Source organism: Arachis hypogaea, chromosome 12, assembly GCF_003086295.3.
Source record: "Arachis hypogaea cultivar Tifrunner chromosome 12, arahy.Tifrunner.gnm2.J5K5, whole genome shotgun sequence".
In the NCBI taxonomy this organism is placed as follows: domain Eukaryota; kingdom Viridiplantae; phylum Streptophyta; class Magnoliopsida; order Fabales; family Fabaceae; genus Arachis; species Arachis hypogaea.
Window position 1 is genome coordinate 23,610,823 of NC_092047.1, and position 21,089 is coordinate 23,631,911.

At 34.4% G+C, this 21,089-nt stretch overlaps 2 protein-coding genes across 5 annotated transcripts; both read left to right on the top strand.

Moving 5' to 3' along the window:
- The first annotated feature begins 7,531 nt into the window (after positions 1-7,531).
- Positions 7,532-11,510, top strand: LOC112727144 (mitochondrial inner membrane protease ATP23-like). Of its 4 annotated transcripts, none has more exons than XM_025776787.3 (6): positions 7,532-7,766; positions 8,015-8,591; positions 8,740-8,864; positions 9,447-9,584; positions 9,685-9,768; positions 11,107-11,510. In XM_025776787.3, exons 2-6 carry the CDS (start codon positions 8,504-8,506, stop codon positions 11,239-11,241), a joined length of 570 nt encoding a protein of 189 aa, XP_025632572.1. In that variant the 5' UTR covers positions 7,532-7,766; positions 8,015-8,503; the 3' UTR covers positions 11,242-11,510. The 4 variants fall into 4 exon arrangements, with proteins under 4 accessions (XP_025632572.1, XP_025632574.1, XP_025632573.1 ...); XM_025776789.3 differs by having other exon boundaries at positions 7,556-7,766; positions 11,168-11,510; XM_025776788.3 differs by having other exon boundaries at positions 7,594-7,756.
- Positions 11,511-16,056: 4,546 nt separating this feature from the next.
- Positions 16,057-17,172, top strand: LOC112729843 (protein MAIN-LIKE 1-like). The gene is made up of 3 exons (XM_025779987.1): positions 16,057-16,568; positions 16,663-16,750; positions 16,828-17,172. The coding sequence occupies exons 1-3, from the start codon at positions 16,057-16,059 to the stop codon at positions 17,170-17,172; spliced, it is 945 nt and encodes a 314-aa protein (XP_025635772.1).
- Positions 17,173-21,089: the final 3,917 nt, after the last annotated feature.

A 21,089-nucleotide genomic window follows, 5' to 3' on the forward strand; every position in this document is an offset into this window, starting at 1 on the left:
TTTATAAGACAAATGAATTGATAAGTGTTCCATCTCACAAAAAACTTAGGAAAAATATCCTTTCTAAGTTACACAATATCATGCGAATGTTCTTCTCCATCACTAAAATATCATCAATTCTAATTTGGTAGCACACAATTCCCTAAAAAACTCACTTATCTTTGTGAGAGATTTTTAGATGTTAATGAAAGTTCTCCAAAGGCAATAGAAAGCAACAACTCTAAAAAAATATGACAGGCATAACTCTTCAACCCAACAAGCTTACCCTAAGCGACATTTGCACATTTACCCAAGATAGAGGTGTAACCGTCAAGAAATCTCAAACTCCTAATCCACATACAAACATTCTGTCTTTATTTCTTTGTTAAAAGCGTACACAACCTTTGACTTAGACCATCATATGTTATCAAGCCTTTTTAAATTCATATCAAGTTGTCTGCAAATTTCAATCAAATCTAATCTAATCTTATTATTATCCTTGATTCGATCATTATCCATGATTGTGTAGATGATGCTATCAAACACTTTTTTTTAATATACATCACATCTAGGCAATGGCGAACCAAATTATCTTTTCACTAAGCCAATTCCCAAAAGATACTTTGCTTTGTCTAGTTATGCTCTCTGCCGTAGACCAAAATTCACAACCCTCCCCCATTATCGATGATGCTCGAGATACGACTAACACGATGTCAAACCTCTAAATCACTCGAGCGGATGGGGGCCACTTCTCTTTTAGTTTTATTCTTCCTAAATGAGTCTTTGTTACATCGAAAAGGATAGTCAAACTCAAAGAATCGACAATAACAATCAAACGATGAATTCTTACTCCCATTATTCAGCCAAAATAACTTCGTATCTTCCATGCAAGTGGGACACGACATCCTCCCTTGAGTAGAACAACTCGACAACATCCTGTATGCAGGAAAGTCATTGATGATCTACATCAATGTAGCATGCATTTGAAAGTTCATTTTAGTTGAAATATCATAGGTCTCTACTCTTAACACTCCGTAATTCATTTAGCTCATCTACCAAGGGTTGTAGGAACACATGAATTCCAGCTTTAAGGTTACTTGAACTAGGTAGTATACAAATTAGGAACATGTATGGATCCTTCATACACATTTCGGGAGGTAGATTATAGGGAGTCACTACAATAGGCCAACAGGAATATGTGTTACTAAAATTAGAGTATGGTGCAAATCTATCAGAACATAAAGCTAATCTTTCATTCCGAGGCTCGCTGACAAAGATAGAGTGAGCCCGATCAAAGTGTTTTCAAGCCTCTCTCTATATGCCGGATGCATCAAAAATCATTGTCTCTTCTATTGTTATAATGCCATATCATATAAGAGGTTGAACTCATGGATGCATACAATCTTTTTAGCCTAGGAATTAGGAGCAAGTAGTGAATTCTTTTTAGTAGAACTATCCTCAACCTACGTTTACCAATTCTCTCTCTCTCTCTCTGTGTGTGTGTGTGTGTGTGTGTGTGTGTGTGTGTGTGTGTGTGTGTGTGTGTGTGTGTTTGATACCTCAGTGCCTAGAAAAATTTACAAACAGTGAGTTCTACATCCTAGTTTTGAAACTAGCTTCTTTGTCTCATAATGGTTACGAAAGATCCCAATAGTTCCGTCTAGTACTGGTTGACGGCTCACTTATCAAATGACTCTTGGGTGTGATTTGACTCAGATTTAATACTCATCATTCATACATAAACAAACAACTTAGAGCGAACACAACCCTCAAACAACGGTTGTGCGGAAGACTCTAACAAATGATAAAATCTAGCCGCATCCAACTTAGGCTCCTCCTCGACACTTTTTCATAGCTTGAACCCCAACTACATCAAAGACTATATTATTGTATCTATCTTGGTTACCCTATTAATTCATGTCTTCCATATTTGTTTCTCTTATCAAATTAACCATCCATGATCGACCCTCAGGCATATTGGCAATAAGTGCAGACCGATTGATTCCTTACCCATCGACTTCTCTGTGTTCAGTCCACACCCAATGCCCATCCTTGAACCCATTATGATAAAGGTATAGGGTTATATCCGAAGCCCCTAGCCACTTAGTCGGCTAACACTTATATCATGGAGACCTAGATACCCCTTGAAACCTATAAGGTTCCATGTTGAATACATAAGCAACAAACTGATTAACCCTCTCAAAGAACTTAGGTTTTATTTCTCTTCCCTTATTGCCTGTTATACCTATCATACATCCACAAATAATGACTTGGAATCATTTTGCCATAAACAACTTAGAATTTAACCAACAACACGACTTAATTATTATTTTTTTTTAATTTTGATAGAGTTTCAGCTACAATTAGCAACCTCCACCAAATATAGTTTTCACATCTTACAAATCAAATATGTGGTTACACAATTTTAACTAAAATTCAGCAGAGTTTTTCCTTAACTCAGATACTTCCACCAAAAAGTTTCTTAGTTTAGACAATTTCAACCATATATTAAAACAAACAAATATTCAAGCAAACATGAAATCCTAGCTGTTCTAGTGTGCATCCCCTTATTACTCCGCAATTTTCTAGTAAACAAGGGTTTTGTGAACCTGCCACTAGGCAATCTTCTTCCACTTCCGTCCTAAAACACTATCTTAGAAAAAGTAAGTCTCGTATAAAACTTAAACAATTAACATGTCTTGGAAAGAAAACCTTAGGTCAAAATCCGACGGTAAAAGGCATGCCATTTTAAATTGAATTCGTACCATCTGTCAAGCTAACCGTCAGAAAATCCAATAGTAAAACTGCCGGTAATGGTCATGTCAAATCTGACGGTAAATCCAATAATTTCTAACGCAGTTCTTGTAGTGAAACTCACAAATCAAAACCAAGAAGAAGAAAAATACACAAAATAAAACTATAATTGTGTAGCAAATTTCTTCAACCACATACCTCATTTTAACAATTTCAACTATCGAAATGATGCACCAGGTATCTTGAACACATCGTCCAAATTTAAGCATAATACAACTGTTAATAAATTTGTAGTAGCTGATTTACTCCACAACTATTGCTTTCCACACTCTACTTCCATACCTCTTCTCCCTCTGCCTCTCCGCTGCTTCTGCCTCTCCCTCTGCTCCATCATCTTCAGAATGTGGTCCTTTACTAACTAAAATTTCCTCACACCCTAACTGACCCCTTTCTTATGCTTCTCATTAGTGGTTGTGAACAGAACCGAACCAATGGCACATGAGCCTTCTTCCCCTAGTGGTTCTTTGAGATTCAAAATGGTCGATAAAGTTTAAGCTGTGATTCAAAAGAGTCTTGAACGTATTGTTTTCATTTTTTGCTTTTTCATCCTTCACTAATTAATCCTACAATTTAGATTACTTTTGAATTAGATTAGACATTTTTCAGGGTTTGTTATGCTAATTTTGATTCAATTGTTGGTTGGTTCATTTCATTTTTGTTTGGACAGTTCCAAAGGTGAAGTTCTTGAGGCAATGCATGGAAGAAGCCGGTTGTGCTGTGAAGGATAATTTTTTCAGAGATGTTGTTTGCCAAGGGAGGAAAGGCATGGCTTACTTTGCTCTTGGTCACGGGGTACCTATTTCCTTTTAGGCATTTACATTTTATTTTTCTTTTTAGGCCTGTTTATTCAAATTCAAAATTGCTATGTACACACCCAAAATTAGCCACAAAAAATTTGCTGTTCTAGTGCGCATCCCCTTATTACTTCGCAATTTTCTAGCAAATAAAGTTTTGCGAAGGCACCACTTGGCAATTTTCTCCCATTTCCGTGCTAAAACTCTATCCTAGGAAAACTAAGTCCGGCATAAAACTTAAACAATTAACATGTCTAGAGAGAGAAAAACTTAGCTCAACATTACCGTCAAATTTTTTTTACGATAAAAGGCGCACCATTTTAAATTGAATTCGCGCCATCTGTTATCATCATATTTTTGGACGGTTTTTCCATTCTGATGGTATCGCTAACAGCTCAATAAAATTGTTAAGCTAACCATCACAAAAATTCAATGGTAAAACTGTCGGTAATGGTCCTCTCAAATCTTATGGTAAATTCGATAGTTCTAGCACATTTCTTGTAGTGTAAACTCACAAATCAAAACTAAGAAGAAAAATACATAAAATAAAACTATTATTGTGCAGCAAATTTCTTCAACCACATACCTCATCTCAAAAATTCGAACTATCGAAATGATGTACCAGGTATCTTGAACACATCGTCCAAATTTAAGTGTAATACAACTATTAATAAATTTGTAGTAGCTGATTTACTCCACAACTGTTGCTTTCTACATTCTGCTTCCACCCTTCCTTTCCCTCTGCCTATCCTCTGCTTCTGCCTCTCCCTCTCCCTCTCCCTCTGCTCCATCGTCTTCAAAGTATGGTCCTCTACTAACTAAAATTTTCGTAAACCCTAACTAAACCCCTTCTTACACTTCTCATTAGCATTTGTGAACAGAACCGAGCCAATGGCATGGGAGCCTTCTTCCCCTGATAGTTCTTTGAGAGTCAAAACAGTCGACGAAGTTCAAGCTACAATTCAAAAGAGTTTCGAACGTATTGTTTTCATTTTTTTCCTTTTTCATCCTTCACTAATTAATCCCATAATTCATATTACTTTTGAATTGGTTTGGATGTTTTTCAATGTTTTCTCTACTGATTTTGATTCAATTATTGGTTGGTTCATTTCATTGCTGTTTGGACAGTTCCAAAGGACAAGTTCTTGAGGCAACTGTAAAAGATAATTTTTTTAGAATTATTGTTTGCCAAGGGAGGAAACACATGGCTTATTTTTCTCCTGGTCACGGGATAGCTATTTCCTTTTAGGCATTTACTCTTTTTTTCTTTAGGTCTCTTTATTCAAATTCAAATTTGCTATATACACACCCAAAATTATCCACTAAAAATTAGTCGTTTTAGTGCGCATCCCCTTATTACTCCGCAATTTTCTAGGAAATAAGGGTTTTGCGAAGGCGCCACTAGGCAATCTTCTTCCACTTCCGTCCTAAAACTGTATTTTAGGAAAAGTAAGTCTGACATAAAATTTAAACAATTAACATATCTAGAAAAAGAAATCCTTAAGTCAACATTACCGTTGGATTTTTTCAACGGTAAAAGATGCGCAATTTTAAATTGAATTCACACCATCTATTACCGTCAAATTTTTGGACGATTTCTCCATTCTGACGATATTGCTAATAGCTCAACAAAACTATTAAGCTAATCATCGCAACAATCCAACAGTAAAATTGTCGATAATAATCGTGTCAAATCTGATGATAAATCTGATAGTTTTTAATGTATTTTTTGTTTGGGTAGTTTCAAAGGTAAAGTTCTTGAGGCAACACATGGCAAAAACTAGCTGTGCTGTGAATGACAATTTTTTCAGAGCTATTGTTTGCCAAGGGAAGAAAGGCATGGCTTATTTTGCTCCTGGTCACAGGGTACTTACTTCCTTTTATGCATTTACATTTTATTTTTCTCTTTAAGTCTCTTTATTCAAATTCAAAATTGCTATGTACATACCAAAAATTCACAAATGGTGTACATCAACCGATCCGGCCCGAAGTCTCGGTCTGGACCCAAAACATGTTGGAACCCGTTGGCTTGGTCTGATCCAGAGTAAAGAAATGAAACTTAGAAGTTAAAACCAATGTTCTGAAAATCGGATCGAACTGGTCAGTTCAACCGGGTTAACCGGGAATCAATCACCTGATCGGTCCAATTGACCTCCAAAACTAGCTTGCAAAAAACCGGTAAAAAAACCGATCAAACCGGTAAACTGGCCGAACTGGTCAAATTTTTTCAAAGACCGGTTTTTTGCTATTGGCCCGAAATAGCGTCGTTTTGACGCAAAAAAAAAAAAAAAACGAGCCCACTCAGCCCAGTACCCGACCCGGTAACCCCAACCCCTTATGCGAAGACCTCATCCCAAATCCCCAATACACTCACCAACCACTACCCAGCACCCGAACCCTAATTTTTGCCTCCAAATTCCAGTCTTCATCGAAGTCCATCAAAGGCCACCATCCTTACCAATCAACCACAGTCGACGCCGGCTCAGAGCTGCTGTCACCGGGCAGAAGGATCTCCAACGGGAGGAAGAAAATCACCGTTGCGGATCGAAGCTGTTGTCAGCGGCGTCGTCGGTTGGTCGTCTGAACTCCGAAGCTTCCTGGTCGACATCGTCTGGTCGTCGGAAGCTTTTCTGTCAACGTCGATGGGCATTTGTTCTGCCGCTGTGAACTAGACGCCTTCTCTGCATCTGTTCTACCTCTCTGCCGCCGTGAGTTTCAATTATTTTTTTGAGAAAAGGACAAATAGGTCCCTGACCTTTTGTCCCGCAGATATTTTTGTCCCTGACCATTGAAAAATACTTTTAAGTCCCTGACCTTCACAAAACTTGGACGGATCAGTCCCTCCGTCCAAATGCCTCCGTCAGGGACTGATCCGTCCAAATGCCTCTATTAGGGACTGATCCGTCCAAGTTTTATGAAGGTCAGGGATTTAAAAGTATTTTTTTTAATGGTTAAGGACAAAAATGTTCGCGGGGCAAAAGGTCAGGGACCTATTTGTCCTTTTCTCTATTTTTTTATTTTATTAATTAACTATATGAATTGATGCAGTATTTTTTATCTAGGTAATTATATGAATTGATGGAGAGTTCTACTGATTTAAATTCAGTTAATTTTTTATTTGGTTAATTATATGAATTGATGCAGAGTTCTTTATTTGGTTGATTCAGTTCTTCTATTTCTTATGTAATTTAATTTTGAATTCTGAATTTTGCTGTAATTGTTGTAAACTTGTAATGGGTGCTGTATGCCTGTATGTAATTCAATTTTGGATTCTGAATTTTGCTGTAATTGTTTAATTCAGTAATTTGTAATGGCTTGTCGTCGTGATCGTGGGCTTCTGTCAACGGGCATCTTGAGTTCTTGGGTTTTTGTTTTTTTTTTCAATTAGTTTTTTACTCAATGAGAAATTTAGTCCAGATTTGAGTTTAGATGCAGTTCTTCTTTTGAGTTCTTCTTCTGCTTTTTAATTTCTTTTTATTTTGTTAATTATATAGGTTAATCATTCTGTAATTCTGAATTTTACTGAATATAAATTTGATATAAGTTTAATTTTGGGACTCTGGATTTTGAATTTTGCTATATTGAATTCTGGTGAATTAGCGGTATGAATTGCTGAATTTAATTATATTGAATGCTGTATAAATTGTATGAATTTTGCTGTCATTTTGAATTTTGCTATAGTTGTTGTAATGGCTTAAGTTTTTATTTTGCTGTCAATCTGAATTTTGAATTTTGCTATAGTTGTCATTCTGAGATTATATATTATATATTGAATTTTTTATAATTTTATTTTATATTTAATTAAATCGGTTCAATCACGATTTGACTCCGATTGAACCGTTAAACCATTGAACCAGTCACTCGACTGGTTCGATGACCGGTCCGGTTCTCGCAACCTTGGTTAGAACCTAGAAGGCTACCTCAACCGGGTCTGGCCCTATATCGGATCACCTGGACTGACCCGGTGAGGATGCATAGTACTCCAAAATTTAGGGCGCGCACAAGCACTGAAGACAGTGAGGCACAACCCTGAACCTGAACCCCCCTTTCTCTCAGCACGCAGCCACGCACCCTCCTCAGTCCCCTCACGCACGGCGCCATCCTTTCCCTCAGCCCTCTCGCTGTCTTTCACCAGCCACCGTCACCACTCGCCACCCTGAAAAAAATTAGTTAGTGATGGTATTTGGTGTTCTGATTCTTGGTCTGATTACCAGTAAACTAAATATTTGCTCTGATTATTACTTGTTTTTTTTTTTCTGATTTGTTCTTAATTTAGTTGATGTGGTTATTGTTGATTTTTCTGATTATTGTTATTATAAGGTCTGATTATTGTTCTGTTTATTATGCTGTTTAGTGGGCTGAATTTTTAATTTGTTACTCATTATTGCTGAACAGCATTTGATTTTTCTTTGATTTTAACTGTGTAGATAAAGAAGAATGGGAGGAGGAGATAATTGTATTCCTGCACAAATTATTTAGGAGAACAAAGTAATGGATACTGCTATTGATACTGCTCCAGCTCCTGATGCACCACAATGTTGCTATTGATTCTCACCCGGTTTTCACCCGGTGTAATTGTAGCCTGAATGTGTATAGATTTCACGTAAACATAATTTGATTTCTTTTTCTCATTTGCATCTAAATAGTTTACAAAATTGTAATTTTAACCATTACCATAAGCCCTCTTCTGCGCTCTCCCTTCACCACTGTCGCCCCCCGCTCTTCCTCCTCCACAACTGTTGCTTTCCACACTCTGCTTCCGCCCCTCCTCTCCCTCTGCCTCTCCTCTGCTTCTGCCTCTCCCTCCGCTCCCCATCGTCTTCAAAGTGTGGTCCTCTACTAACTAAAGTTTCCTCAAACCCTAACTAATCCCCTTCCTACGCTTCTCATTAGCATTTGTGAACAGAACCGAACCAATGGCACAGGAGCCTTCTTCCCCTGGTGGTTCTTTGGGAGTCAAAGCGGTCGACGAAGTTCAAGCTATGATTCAAAAGAGTCTCGAACGTATTCTTTTCAGTTTTTCCCTTTTTTTTATCCTTCACTAAATCCCACAATTCAGATTACTTTTGAATTGGTTTGGATGCTTTTCAGTGTTTGCTCTGCTGATTTTGATTCAATTGTTGGTTGGTTCATTTCATTGTTGTTTGGACAGTTCCAAAGGTGAAGCACTTGAGGCAACGCATGGCAGAAGCTGGCTGTGCTGTGAAGGACAATTTTTTCAGAGCTGTTGTTTGCCAAGGGAGGAAAGGCATGGCTTATTTTGCTCCTGGTCACGGGGTACCTATTTCCTTTTAGGCATTTACATTTTATTTTTCTCTTTAGGTCTCTTTATTCAAATTCAAAAATGCTATATGCACACTAAAAATTAGTCATCAAATCAGATATTGTGTTTTTGTGGACATGTGTTGTTTATATCATTTTCAATGTGTATTTCGTATTTTATCATGTATTTTATCTTAGTGGCTAATTTTTTGTTGCTTTAAATGGTAATCTTGTTGAATCTACTATAGGATTGGGATCACTGTTTGGTTGCAGATCTTAACTATTAATTTTGGAGTGCTTGTACAATGCTTTAATAATTTGTTTTCTGAGAGGGAAATGATTTAAATATTTGTCGAAGGCGCTTTCCAAATTAATAAGGTGGCCATGGCTTCCAAAACTATATCAAGATTCAAGATCCAATGCCTGTTCTGTATAAACTATTTAAGTCAAATGAAACTTTTCTTGTTTGCAAAGAAAATAAGGCGCCGATACTAGTGCATAAACTATTTGTGGTCGATGCTTCTTTTTGGTTATGTGGCAAGATTTGCAACGACCTAACATTCATTTAATCCTCCATTGGAGTGCCTTTGATTGCAGATATTTGTGTGCAGCAACCATGTAAGATTTCAAGATGAGGTCAACCAGTTGATAATTCATGAGCTAATTCATGCATATGATGATTGCCGTGCTGTCAATTTACATTGGAATAACTGTGCTCACCAAGCTTGTAGTGAGGTGCCTATCCTGAAGTGTTTTCCCACCAATATTAAGTTGAATGGGTTTTTATATCTTATAACTTTCCTGTCCAGCGTTTCTCAACAATCTGTTGAAACAGATACGAGCTGGTCATTTAAGCGGCGATTGTCATTTCATGCGGGAACTACTTCGTGGTCATTTCAAATTGCGAGGGCATGAACCGGTACACTTTTACTTTTCTCTTCTGTTAATACCTATCATTTATTTTTTCTTCCAATTAAATCTTCCAATAGATTTACATTCCAATAGATTTACATCTGAGTTCTGTAAAGTCTTCCATAGAAGCATTTATCTCAAAATTTTATAAAGTGCACTTGGTGCTGGAGGGGATCAAGAATGCAAAATAAATCACTCGATGACTTAAATCTTTTGAAACATATCAAAACATAAAAATGAGGGTTCCTTTATTATTATGATTATTGGATGCCAAAGAATATTCTTGCTACAGTTTAAGCCTTCTTCCTTAGTCACCCATGTAAGCTACAATGGATTATTGCACTATAGGTTCATTAACCAGTAACCAAGTATATCTGATAACTTGTCATATGATAAATACATGAGATATGATCTGATCAATACAAGTACAAGTTTCAGCCAAGTTAGTAAACAGCTAGCTTTAAAATGATAGGCCAAGTTGCCAGATCAATGATCAAAGACATCCACCATTTTTTAAGGATGGTATAAAAAATTGTTTGTGATCAATGCCAGTGCCATATCTTCCATGTTAGTTATTCCAAATTCCAATGCAAAATAATTTGCAACTTATGCATAGTTGTAATTTACTATCTAGTCCTGTCTTCACTAAGGTGATTCATCTTCTGTTGAATATTTATTTGTTGGTTGTTAAATTAGTAGAGTGGGTCGAAAAATGCAAGGATAGGGAGTTAATTACCAAGAGGGATAATTTGAATTCAAATGGATATATTGCTCCTATTAGACCTAACTACATGTATTGCTGGTTTTGCTTTGACTTAGATGAACCAAAGGTAAGCTTAGAAGTTTCACATTATGAGATTGAAGTAATCTCCTAGGCCTCTTATGCTCAAATTGATGTTCATTAAACCTTAGTGAAGGGTAACAAGAGGATAATATCATGTGGTTTAAAGGCAAGTGGTCATTGGTCTGTGAATTATGGTAAAGATTAGATTTGGGAGTGCAAATTCGTTAGCAAATAATAGAAATATGGATTGGCAGAATTCAAATTCTGTAGGGAAACATAATTGACAGTGTTCCTGTGACTGATAGTGCTCCTAATATTCATACCATCATCATTGCATGTAAGTGAACTAATAATTTGTTTTTGAAAAAAATGTTCCGATGATTGGCTGAGGTGAAGAATGGAACTTTAAAATAAACAATTATTTTTAAAAGTTGGGTACTATTTTGTATTTTATACTACATTAGAAATGTTATGCAATTCTCTTGTTGAAGTTTACTCTATGTTCTAGAGATATGTAATGTTATTCAGTGCTGATTTAATTTAATGTATTGGAACTTGAAGGAGTGTATTAGAAGAAGAGTCTTGTTATCTTTGTTTTCAAACCCCAATTGTGTTGGTTCAGCTGCCAAGGATTCAATGGAAGATGTATGGGATATTTGTTACAATGACACACAGCCATTTGATAAAGCTCCTTAAGAAATTGCATGGATTGGTAGTGTTACCATTTTAGCCGACCCACCTAGTGGGATAAAGCTTTGTGATGGTTGGTAGTGTTACCCTTCTTGCTATTCTTTCTGTGACCAACAGTTTTGGAGGGAGACCGGCTTAATGACCCAATGTTGAGAATTAATTATACAAATCATTGAAGGCTTGTTATTGTTATGGTGTAAATTTCAATAAATTTTTCTCTGTTCAACAGATCTTCTATAATTATTTTAGGGTATATGCTCAATTTAATTCTTTTATGATTGACTGAGTCATTTTAGTTTAAGAAATTGTCAATTCGGAGTCAAAAGTCCATCAAATAGTTTTCCGTTAAACAGCATGACTGGTGATGCGAATAGTTATAGTAATGCCAATGCTGGGGCCCATCCTCTTAATAGGCACTACAAGCATTAATTAGCAATTCACAATAATCACAGTAGCAATATGGCAAAGTAATATATGTGTACTCTATTGACAAATGAAGTACTCAATTGATATATAAAGCAAGAATCAATGAAACAGTAGACCGATACCACCCTGACTTCAAGGGAGGTCTGCACTATCAATTATCAAATAGCAACATAATTCCTATCCTTTTCTTGCACTATAATTCCCTTTTTATATCACAACTCATTTTCCAATCTGTTGTAACTAATTGACCTTAGCACAAGCTAATAATTTTCTGTGATGCACCACTATTTACTTCTCGTAACCTTTCATCTGTATGGGTGGTTTTCTCATCATTTTGTTACTTGGGTTATTCTATATAATGATTTCATTAGGCTGTTTCTCCTTTTTTTTTTTTTTGGTCCCCAGCATTGGCATTATTATTACTATTTGTAGGCATACAAAGAATTGTGTTTAGATATTCTAAAGTGAAAAAATTAATAAAGTGATAAGTAAGGTTAATCACTATTGAATTTGTAATTTTTATGAAATGTATGTTTTATTATCTTAATTTAAGAGTGATTAATTATTTACTTTACTACTTTAGTCATTGCATGATTAATTTTCAAAAAGTTAAATTACTCTATTAGTCATTAGATTCTATAATTTTTTTTTTTAAAATTTACAATAAGTTCTTACATTTTAAAAGTTTTTCATTTAGCTTCTATACTAAATTTAAATTTGTAATTAGACTATTTTTAACCGTAAATATTACACAAATGTTTTAATTCATATTTTACCACTAATAAATATGCTAAGTATATTTTATTAAACTAAACTTTTTTTTTTGTGTGACTAAACTAAACAGTTTTAGAACAGTAATAGTGTAATTATAAATTAAAAATAGGTGTAAAGATTTAATTACAAATTTTTAAAATATAAAAATTTAATTATAAATTTAATAAAATTATAAAGATTAACAGTCTAATTTAACCTTTTGAAAAATCTTACCTTCTTTTAACTAACATCTCTCTCGTGTCCAATATCGTTATTGTATCACAATATGAATGGAATAGAACAAAAGCTTTTGTTTATCCTTGAAACAGTTAATTCTAGTAAGATGCAAATGTGTTAAGTGTCACATGACACAAAAGGATTGGTACTAATTTGGTTATGTTGATGTCATGCAACATGGCACTCATGTAACACTTGTTGGTAGTCAAAATTAAAATGATTTATGTGAAATACAGGAGGCATAGGTCAATCTTGTGAGTATGTATGTGGAATATACATTATTACATTATATAATAAAGGGGAATTTTGTCATTTTGTTATCCAATTTTCATTTACTGTTTTGATTTTGTATTCTTCTTCGGAACTTACTATTTTGCTTCTGCATTCTCCCCGTGTTTTTTTTTTTTTTTTTTTTTTTTTACTTGGGCGCACATGTCATTAGTTGATTGTTACACATAATTCTCAATTGTCTATGATGTTTAAGGTAAAAAGTAAAAACAATGTTATGGTTAATCTGTGATTTGCATATCTGTTTAGATAACTAAAATTAGTTAATTCATTAAATAATGTGGATTTGGATAAACTCAGGTAAATTCTTTAAACTTGTAAAATTAGTTAATTCAATTGAATTTATTTGTTTACTCCCTGAAACTATCTATCTGTTATTGGCTCCATAGTGAACTTGTATAACAAAATACCGCCAATTAATTAAGTTGCATATTCACCTTCTAAACTATTATTTTTATTTGTAAAATAGAGAGAACGATCAACATGCATACACGTTAATCACAGTGACTTGTTGGGCAATTGTTTTTGACATATGGGGGACTCTTTTCTGAAATTTCAAACTATTGAGTTTTTTGGAATTTTACCAAAATATGAAAACAAATTATAGAATTAGAAATTGATGCGTGAAATTTTTGGTTTTTTTTTTTTAAATTGCAATAAAAAATTGGAAGGTGAAATTTCTATTTCTATACTACACCGCATAGGAGCGAAACTAGCATAAAATTTGAGGAGGGGTCAAAGTTTAATTTTTAAATATAAAAAATTAAAATAAAAATTTAAAAAGAAGCTAAACCAAAATTTACATACAATTTATAAAAAAAAAAAAAATAAAAAATCTAGGAATTGTGCCTTTTCCAATGAGAAGCTCTGCCCCTGATTCTATACATTCGTAAAACATAAAAATACATCATTTTCTAATAAAACACTAGATTTATGATAAAAAAAAATAAATAATTTGTGGACTTGTTCTATTATGATACATAGTTAAAAATGATAGAAAAATTGTAAAGTATACTGATATATATATTAGTATTTCAATAATTTTTAATTGTTGAATTTAATTATAAAAAATATATAATATATATAATTAAAATTAATAATTAAAAATTACTGAAATATTAATGTAGTGATATATTTGAAAGTTTTGCAAAAGGATAGGTTACTATTAATATAATAAGCAGGTTTATGTCAGTTCATCAGAAGCATTAATAGTTTTGTCGTTGATGGATACCAGACCTATATATTTATGATTCAGTTTGTGCCCCCTTCTATTTTTCTAATTTAGCTTCTTCCTGCTTTTTATTTAGGTTGCCTTTTTTCAACATTTTAATCTTTATATAGCTGAATCAAAATATGAGACTGCTATACATAATAAGTAATAATTAAGGGCCTTCTCTCATATTATTGTTTGTGCCTTACAGCAAAGTAGCAAAATGGGTGGGCGAGCTAGCTATGATGCCATTGCTAACTTATTATTATTATTATTCCAAGAGAGTGCACATGCATTTGATAGGTACATTTCAAAATTGCAGATCTCACATGCTATATTATATAGCAATTTTTTTTCTCTATAAGTCCTCTTTAGTGTTTTTTTTTTTTTTAAATTGGTTATGAACCATGATCCAAGAACATAAATATGGTTAATAATTAATCTCTTGTGTCTTTTCCACGTGATCATAGAAACAACTCTATGATTAACAGTTCGACCATCCCATCTTGCTTCAATTTGATAAGAAAACCAAACCCAAATCAAAGAAATTAAAGCGTATGTTTTGCTAACAAAAGTGGTTGTCTTTTTAAGGTGCTGGTTAAGATTTTCAATAACCAAAAAATAAAATAAAATACTAGAGCGCATAATAAAAAATTAAACAGCAGTATTGGATATAATATTTTTTGATATAATAAGAACAAGTGATATATTACTTAAAAATACAAAATTATATAAAAAAGAACATTAACATATAAATGTCACTAATTTTAGATTTGAAGCAATAAAATAGTACTTCATTTAAATACATATTAATTAACTGACTTCACAAGATTTGATGTTTATATATAAGAATCAATTTGTATCTATTTAATAATACACATACACAGTTGTTAAGAGGTACTTGTACTTTTGGCTTTTTTATATAATTAAACATTAGAAAAGCTTTTATTCCATAATACGCACCATTTTAAACTGATCCTAAAATACGCACGCCCAATTTGTGCATAGCAGTCGCGAAATGGAGTTTCCCTTAAAATCATGTGTGACCCCCACGAAATGGCGCAATCGCAGCAGCTTTCTCCATTTCCTTTCTGCCATCAACGAAATGGAGCTAAGTCAATGACGGCGCACACGAGGTGGTGCACCTCAGGGGCAGTTCATGCGAATTGGCCAACCTGTTGGCGGCGCCAACGAAATGGAGAACCTCGTGCGTGGCACCCACGAAAAGGTGTGGTCAAAGTACATGTTGCAGAAACCTTACCTCACATACATTGGCTATGTTGGGAGGCATGAGACACTTGGGAAGGGATCCAAGACCATTATAAAAGAGTTGTGGGGAGGAGACCTCATGCACGGTTGAATTGAAGGGAACATATGGTTAAAAAAAAATTTGTATAAGTGGTAAAAGGAAGGTAGGAGAAGTTGGTAGTGCTGAAAAAGAAATTTTAATATGAGTGGGGGAGGGGTAACGCAAAGGAGAACTTGAACCGGTTGGACGAACATCATATAGCGGAACATTTATTCCATAAGGTTAGTTTACGTCATTAAGTTGATAGTTGTCGTTAGCGATTATTCGACATAATTTTTTCCACGTTTAAAAATTTTTGTAACGTATTTTGAATTATTGTATTTCTTGCTACCTTCTGTTGCAGCCGACACATGTCCTTACTCCTAATGGCACGCTCGTCGATGTTTTCATGGTGGATCCTGCAGATCCAAGCATGGAAATTAGGCGGCAGAGGCTTGATCCTTATCTGAGACGCACGGGATTTTACCACGCTTCTTTGATCAAGCGCTTTGAGTATGACAATCCACTTATTAGTGCCTTCGTTGAACGATGGTGACCGGAGACACACACCTTTCACCTCCCTTGGGGCGAGTGTACGATAACCCTGGAGGATGTAGCAATGCAGTTAGGGTTACCTGTTGATGGTCAGCCCGTTAGTGGTACTTTGAGATCATGGAGCAAGTTTCACCAAAGAGATATTTGGGAATGGTGTCATGAACTTCTAGGTGAGGTTCTCGCCGGCCACGTAGGGACAACAAAGTTCAACATAAAGCTGAAGTGGCTCAGAACTCGTCTTCAGCAGATGCCACTTGACTTAGAAGATAATGGCCTCATGCAGTACACACGGTGTTACATACTTTACTTGTTGGGAGGAGTGCTTCTTCCAGACAAGGCGAACAACACGGTGCATGTTCGATATCTGCCGTTATTGGGTGACTATGATGCCATCTGCACCTACAGTTGGGGGAGCGCCGTCCTCTATTGGTTATATCGTGCTATGTGCTTAGCAACAGACACAAGTGTTGAGGGTATGGCTGGTTGTCATACGTTGCTCATGTCGTGGATATACTACAGATTACCTTTCTTCGCACCGAATGTCACGACAGCGTATAGTTTTCCTTTAGCCACGAGGTATGGTATATGTCTTCCCACTTTGTGACTTTTATCAGATATCCTTTGCTGTTGGAAGTTTTTTTTTTTTTTTAATTTTCTCCTTGTCGAACAGGTGGGCAGGCAAAAAAGGACAAAATGACTATGCTGAGCAGCGCTTATTAAGACACCGTCTAAGGTTGGACAATCTGCAGGTGGATGAGGTTGGTGCTGGTTGTTATTAATGTGTTACCAATAACTGTGTATATGCCTTTAGTGACTGGGTTTCTTTCATGTGTAGTTTGTTTGGCAACCGTACATGGACCCCCAGATTCTCTATAGAGTTCCGGCTGATTTCCTTGGCCACCCACATGGAGACTTTTATACGGCCGTTGTGCCTCTCATATTTTTCAGGTGGATTGAGATCCTAAATGTTGACCGAGTGTTGCGTCAATTTGAGGGAAAGCAAGGACCTCCAAACCCTCTTCTTAATATTGATACCTTCCATCTACAGTCGGCCCGCAATGATGACGGATGGTGGCCGGTTAGACTATCTGAGTGGTTTGAGATATGGGCAAACCGGCAAAGTGATGCATATAGGCTGCGCATTGATCGTGCAGATACATTGCGTCCCAGTCAAAAGTAAAATGCAAGGAATACCTGGGACGAAAGCTTGCAGCGCATTGAAGTATCTGCGCAGCTGGTCATACGACTCGTCCCAATCACTATAGATCCTTGCGATTGCCTTCTGCTTTGCGTGCCAAACCTTCTTGTAAGACACCTTGTACCCGTACGCTGACTCTACCGATCCTTGCAACACCTTTACACAAATAGTCACATCAGCATGCACCATGGGAAATATGTGCTGGCATATCACATTGCTATCTAGTTGAGCATGGTCTTGAGACATCAAACTTGCCAAGCAACTATGAGGCCCTTCATATTTTCAAATTTCCCAAAATCTGGAAGACCTTGTCTTCGCAACCCGTACCATCCAACGACATTGATCACCGAACTGCTTGCATCGACATACATACCTCCTTTGGTCTGACTCTACGACCTTATACTCTGCACTCCTACGGATGTTGTAGTTTTTGACTGCCAGCATCGCTATTTCCCGGTTCAAAAACTTTAACCAAATCTCGAGCTCCATCTCGCCTGAGAGAGGGTAGCTACTAGGTCTGTCCTCTGCGTTACTCGAATGCATTGCTCCAAGATTTAGGGACAGGTAGTGTGCAGGTGTGCTGGAGGATACACCTCCACCTACCGGTTCGACAGGTGTTGGAGGAACAGAGTCGCCATGCAGAGGTTGCGTTTCCAGAACGGCTTCTGCCTCATCACCACTGAATTCTTCAATGTCATCCTCGTCAGAACTTTCAGGGATGCCAACATCGGGATGCCTATCGAACCCAAGTAAGGTTGAAGTGGAGGGGCGTGCTTCACGAAGATTTGCATTCTGTTCCCGCACAACAAACGCATTGAAGCTTGGACTACGGGCCCTACTTGTATCCGGACCCGGTACAAAATCAGCCACTCCCAGATTTCTCACACCATCCACATTATTGGAACTGGACGAGCTTCCGCCAATATCATAAATATTCAGACAAAACTCCAACGAATATATGGTACCTATGCTGCGATGATAAGAGAACATCATTGACACCTGCTGATCAGATTTTATCTGCATTTTTTGATATGCAAACGAGTTAGCCACTGCAACCGGCATCCTGTAGGTCAACTTCGTGATTTCTTTTTTTCCAACCATTCCGGTATGAACCAGAATTAGATTCTTCAGATCTTGTAACGATGTCTGTGGTGGGATCATTATCCATAATGGATCATCGCAAACGAATGTAATACCTTCTGCTGTATGAGAAATTTCTCCATTGGGATATATAATTAAATACACGTTTTCCGAAGCCATACACAAAACAACCCAATCTGAATACCCAAAAAAATTTTAAGAGAGAAAGAAGCTTGTGAACTTGAGAGAGAATGTTGGAGAGTTGCAAGAGAGTGGATACAGAATGGCTTCTTCTGTGGTTGATCCAACAACGTTTATATAGGCAAACCACGATCGCATTTCGTGACCCGTGCACCAGAAGTGGCCAAACTCGCGTCCGCTGCAGTTGAGTTGGGGCCAACTCGTGGCCGCCGACCCAGATGTGCCCCATTTCGCAGGTGACAGGCACTAAATGGGACCTGCACCATTTAGTGGCCGCCGCTATTGAGTTGGAACCTGCTGCTGCTTTTTCCATTTCACAGGCGCTCCACCAGAAATGAAGAGGAAACCCATTTCGTGGGCGGCGGCCAAGACATGGACATGCGTATTTCCGTAACGTTTTCCTGCCGTGCATATTTTGGGAATTAAAATTTTTACCATGCTTAATTATATAAAAAAGCCTGTACTTTTTGGTTACTAGGTCACTCACATTCACTCATATGGGGGACATTTTTTGTAATTATTCATTGGTTTAATTAGAGCAATACCAACAAATATTTTTTTTTTGTTAATACTTTTTCAATACTCTAAATTTTAAGTACTAAGATTTAAATTCTAAATTCTAATTTTAATTTAATAGTATAAAAATAAAATATTGATTAATATTGATAAAGAATAAATTATTCTATTAGTCCTTAACGTTTTGACTAAATTTTAATTTTATCTTTAACGTTGAAAATATTTTATTTTTATTCAAAATATTTTATTTCATCCTATTTTAATCTTCTGATCAAAATTAAAATTTTTTTTCCAAAAATACAATTTTTTCTCTAGTGTTTTTTTTTCTTTTATTATTCTGTCATTTTTATTTTCAAATTACTACAACAACTATTATGACCACTACAATTACGTCTTTCGTTATCTAAAAAAAATTATATATTGGAGAAAAGGATATTTTAGAAAGAAAAAATTTAATTTTAACCAGAAATTTAAAATAGAACAAAATCAAATATTTGAAACAAAAATAAAACGTTTCAAATATTAAAGAAATAAAATTAGAACTTAATCTAAATATTAAGAATTAAAATAATACTTTATTCTTAATAAAATATGTTGGTCCTATAATATTTCTTATTTTATTATTTTATGAATCTATATAATTTTATCAACCTTTTAATTAAATTATGACAACTTAAAATTTTGTAATTAATTTTCTACTAATAGTTGTCATTCATAAAGAAAGATAGAATACTCTTAAAATATTTATTTTTCTATATTTAGTTTTAGGATGTAATATTTTAAGACTATTCTGATTTTCTTTTTAAATACCAGCTCGTAGTAAGAATTTAGTTAAAAATTCTTATTTAGTTCAGATATCTAATAATAGATTTTAAATTATAAATATATAAAACGATAAGATCCTACAAAATTTTTAACTCTTATTCAAAAGAGAAAATTTTATTTTTTTAAAGATGCTAAAATAACACTCTATTTTTTTTATTTGTAAAATATATATTTTCTTTTTTTATAATTTTAAAAAAAATTTAATCTATTTTAAATTTTTTGTGTTAAATAATGTTAACTTTATTATTCATTTCTAAAAAAAATAAATTATTTTTTATAAAAATACTTTTTAACTAAAATTTTATTTTTTTGTTATTAAATTTAGTTTACCAAAATATCCTTTAATAAATTATTTTTTATTGATTAAATTATATTTTTAACAAAATATTTTTAAAAAAATTTAATAATTAAATTATATTTTTATGATACCTTTTAATAATTTTTAATTATTAAATTGTGATTTTATCAAAATTTTCGTTAACAATTATTTTTATATTTTACTATTAATTTTCTGATTTTAATATATATTATTTTAACATTAAATAAAAAAATTTACCATTGTTAATATGTATAACAATTAATATATATATATATATATATATATATATATATATATATATATATATATCAGAAAATAATCTTACCAAAATTTTTTATTTAATATTAAAATAATATATATCGATATTAAAAAATTAATAATAAAATATAAAAATAATTGTTAACGAAAATTTTGATAAAATCACAATTTAATAATTAAAAAATTATTGATGGTATCTTAAAAAAAAATAATTTAATTATTAATTTTTTAAAAAATATTTTGATAAAAATACAATTTAATCAATAGAAAAATAATTTATTAAAGGATATTTTAGTAAGTAAAATTTAATGAAAAAAATAAAATTTTTGTTAAAAGATATTTTTGTAAAAAATAATTTATTTTTTCTTGAAAAATGGATAAAGTTAACATTAGTTAACACAAAACATTTAAAATGGATTAAAGAAAAGGTTTTTTAAAGGGTTAACTACGATTTTGGTCTCTAAAGTAGGGGCTGAAAATTTATTTCGTCCCCAACTTTTTTTCGCTACAAAATGGTCCCAAAGGTTTAACTAAGTCTTAAAATCGTCCTTCGGACGAAAATACCCTTCCCGCTTCTTCCCAAAATCAACCAACGTCAACCAGAAACAAAACAGAAGCCCAAGCTAAACCAAAACCCACCACCACCACCACCATTATCACCATGGTCGTCATCATCATCATCATCATCAGAACTTCTCCA

What these genes read in the sequence shown, in the direction of transcription:
- LOC112727144 (XM_025776787.3), top strand. Translation starts at nt 8,504, where the DNA reads ATGGCACAGGAGCCTTCTTCCCCTGGTGGTTCTTTGGGAGTCAAAGCG. An exon ending in ATTTTGCTCCTGGTCACGGG is followed by an intron (nt 8,865 to 9,446) that starts GTACCTATTTCC and finishes CTTTGATTGCAG; the next exon opens with ATATTTGTGTGCAGCAACCA. An exon ending in AATTGCGAGGGCATGAACCG is followed by an intron (nt 9,769 to 11,106) that starts GTACACTTTTAC and finishes TGGAACTTGAAG; the next exon opens with GAGTGTATTAGAAGAAGAGT.
- LOC112729843 (XM_025779987.1), top strand. Translation starts at nt 16,057, where the DNA reads ATGCAGTTAGGGTTACCTGTTGATGGTCAGCCCGTTAGTGGTACTTTG. An exon ending in AGTTTTCCTTTAGCCACGAG is followed by an intron (nt 16,569 to 16,662) that starts GTATGGTATATG and finishes CTTGTCGAACAG; the next exon opens with GTGGGCAGGCAAAAAAGGAC. An exon ending in ACAATCTGCAGGTGGATGAG is followed by an intron (nt 16,751 to 16,827) that starts GTTGGTGCTGGT and finishes TTTCATGTGTAG; the next exon opens with TTTGTTTGGCAACCGTACAT.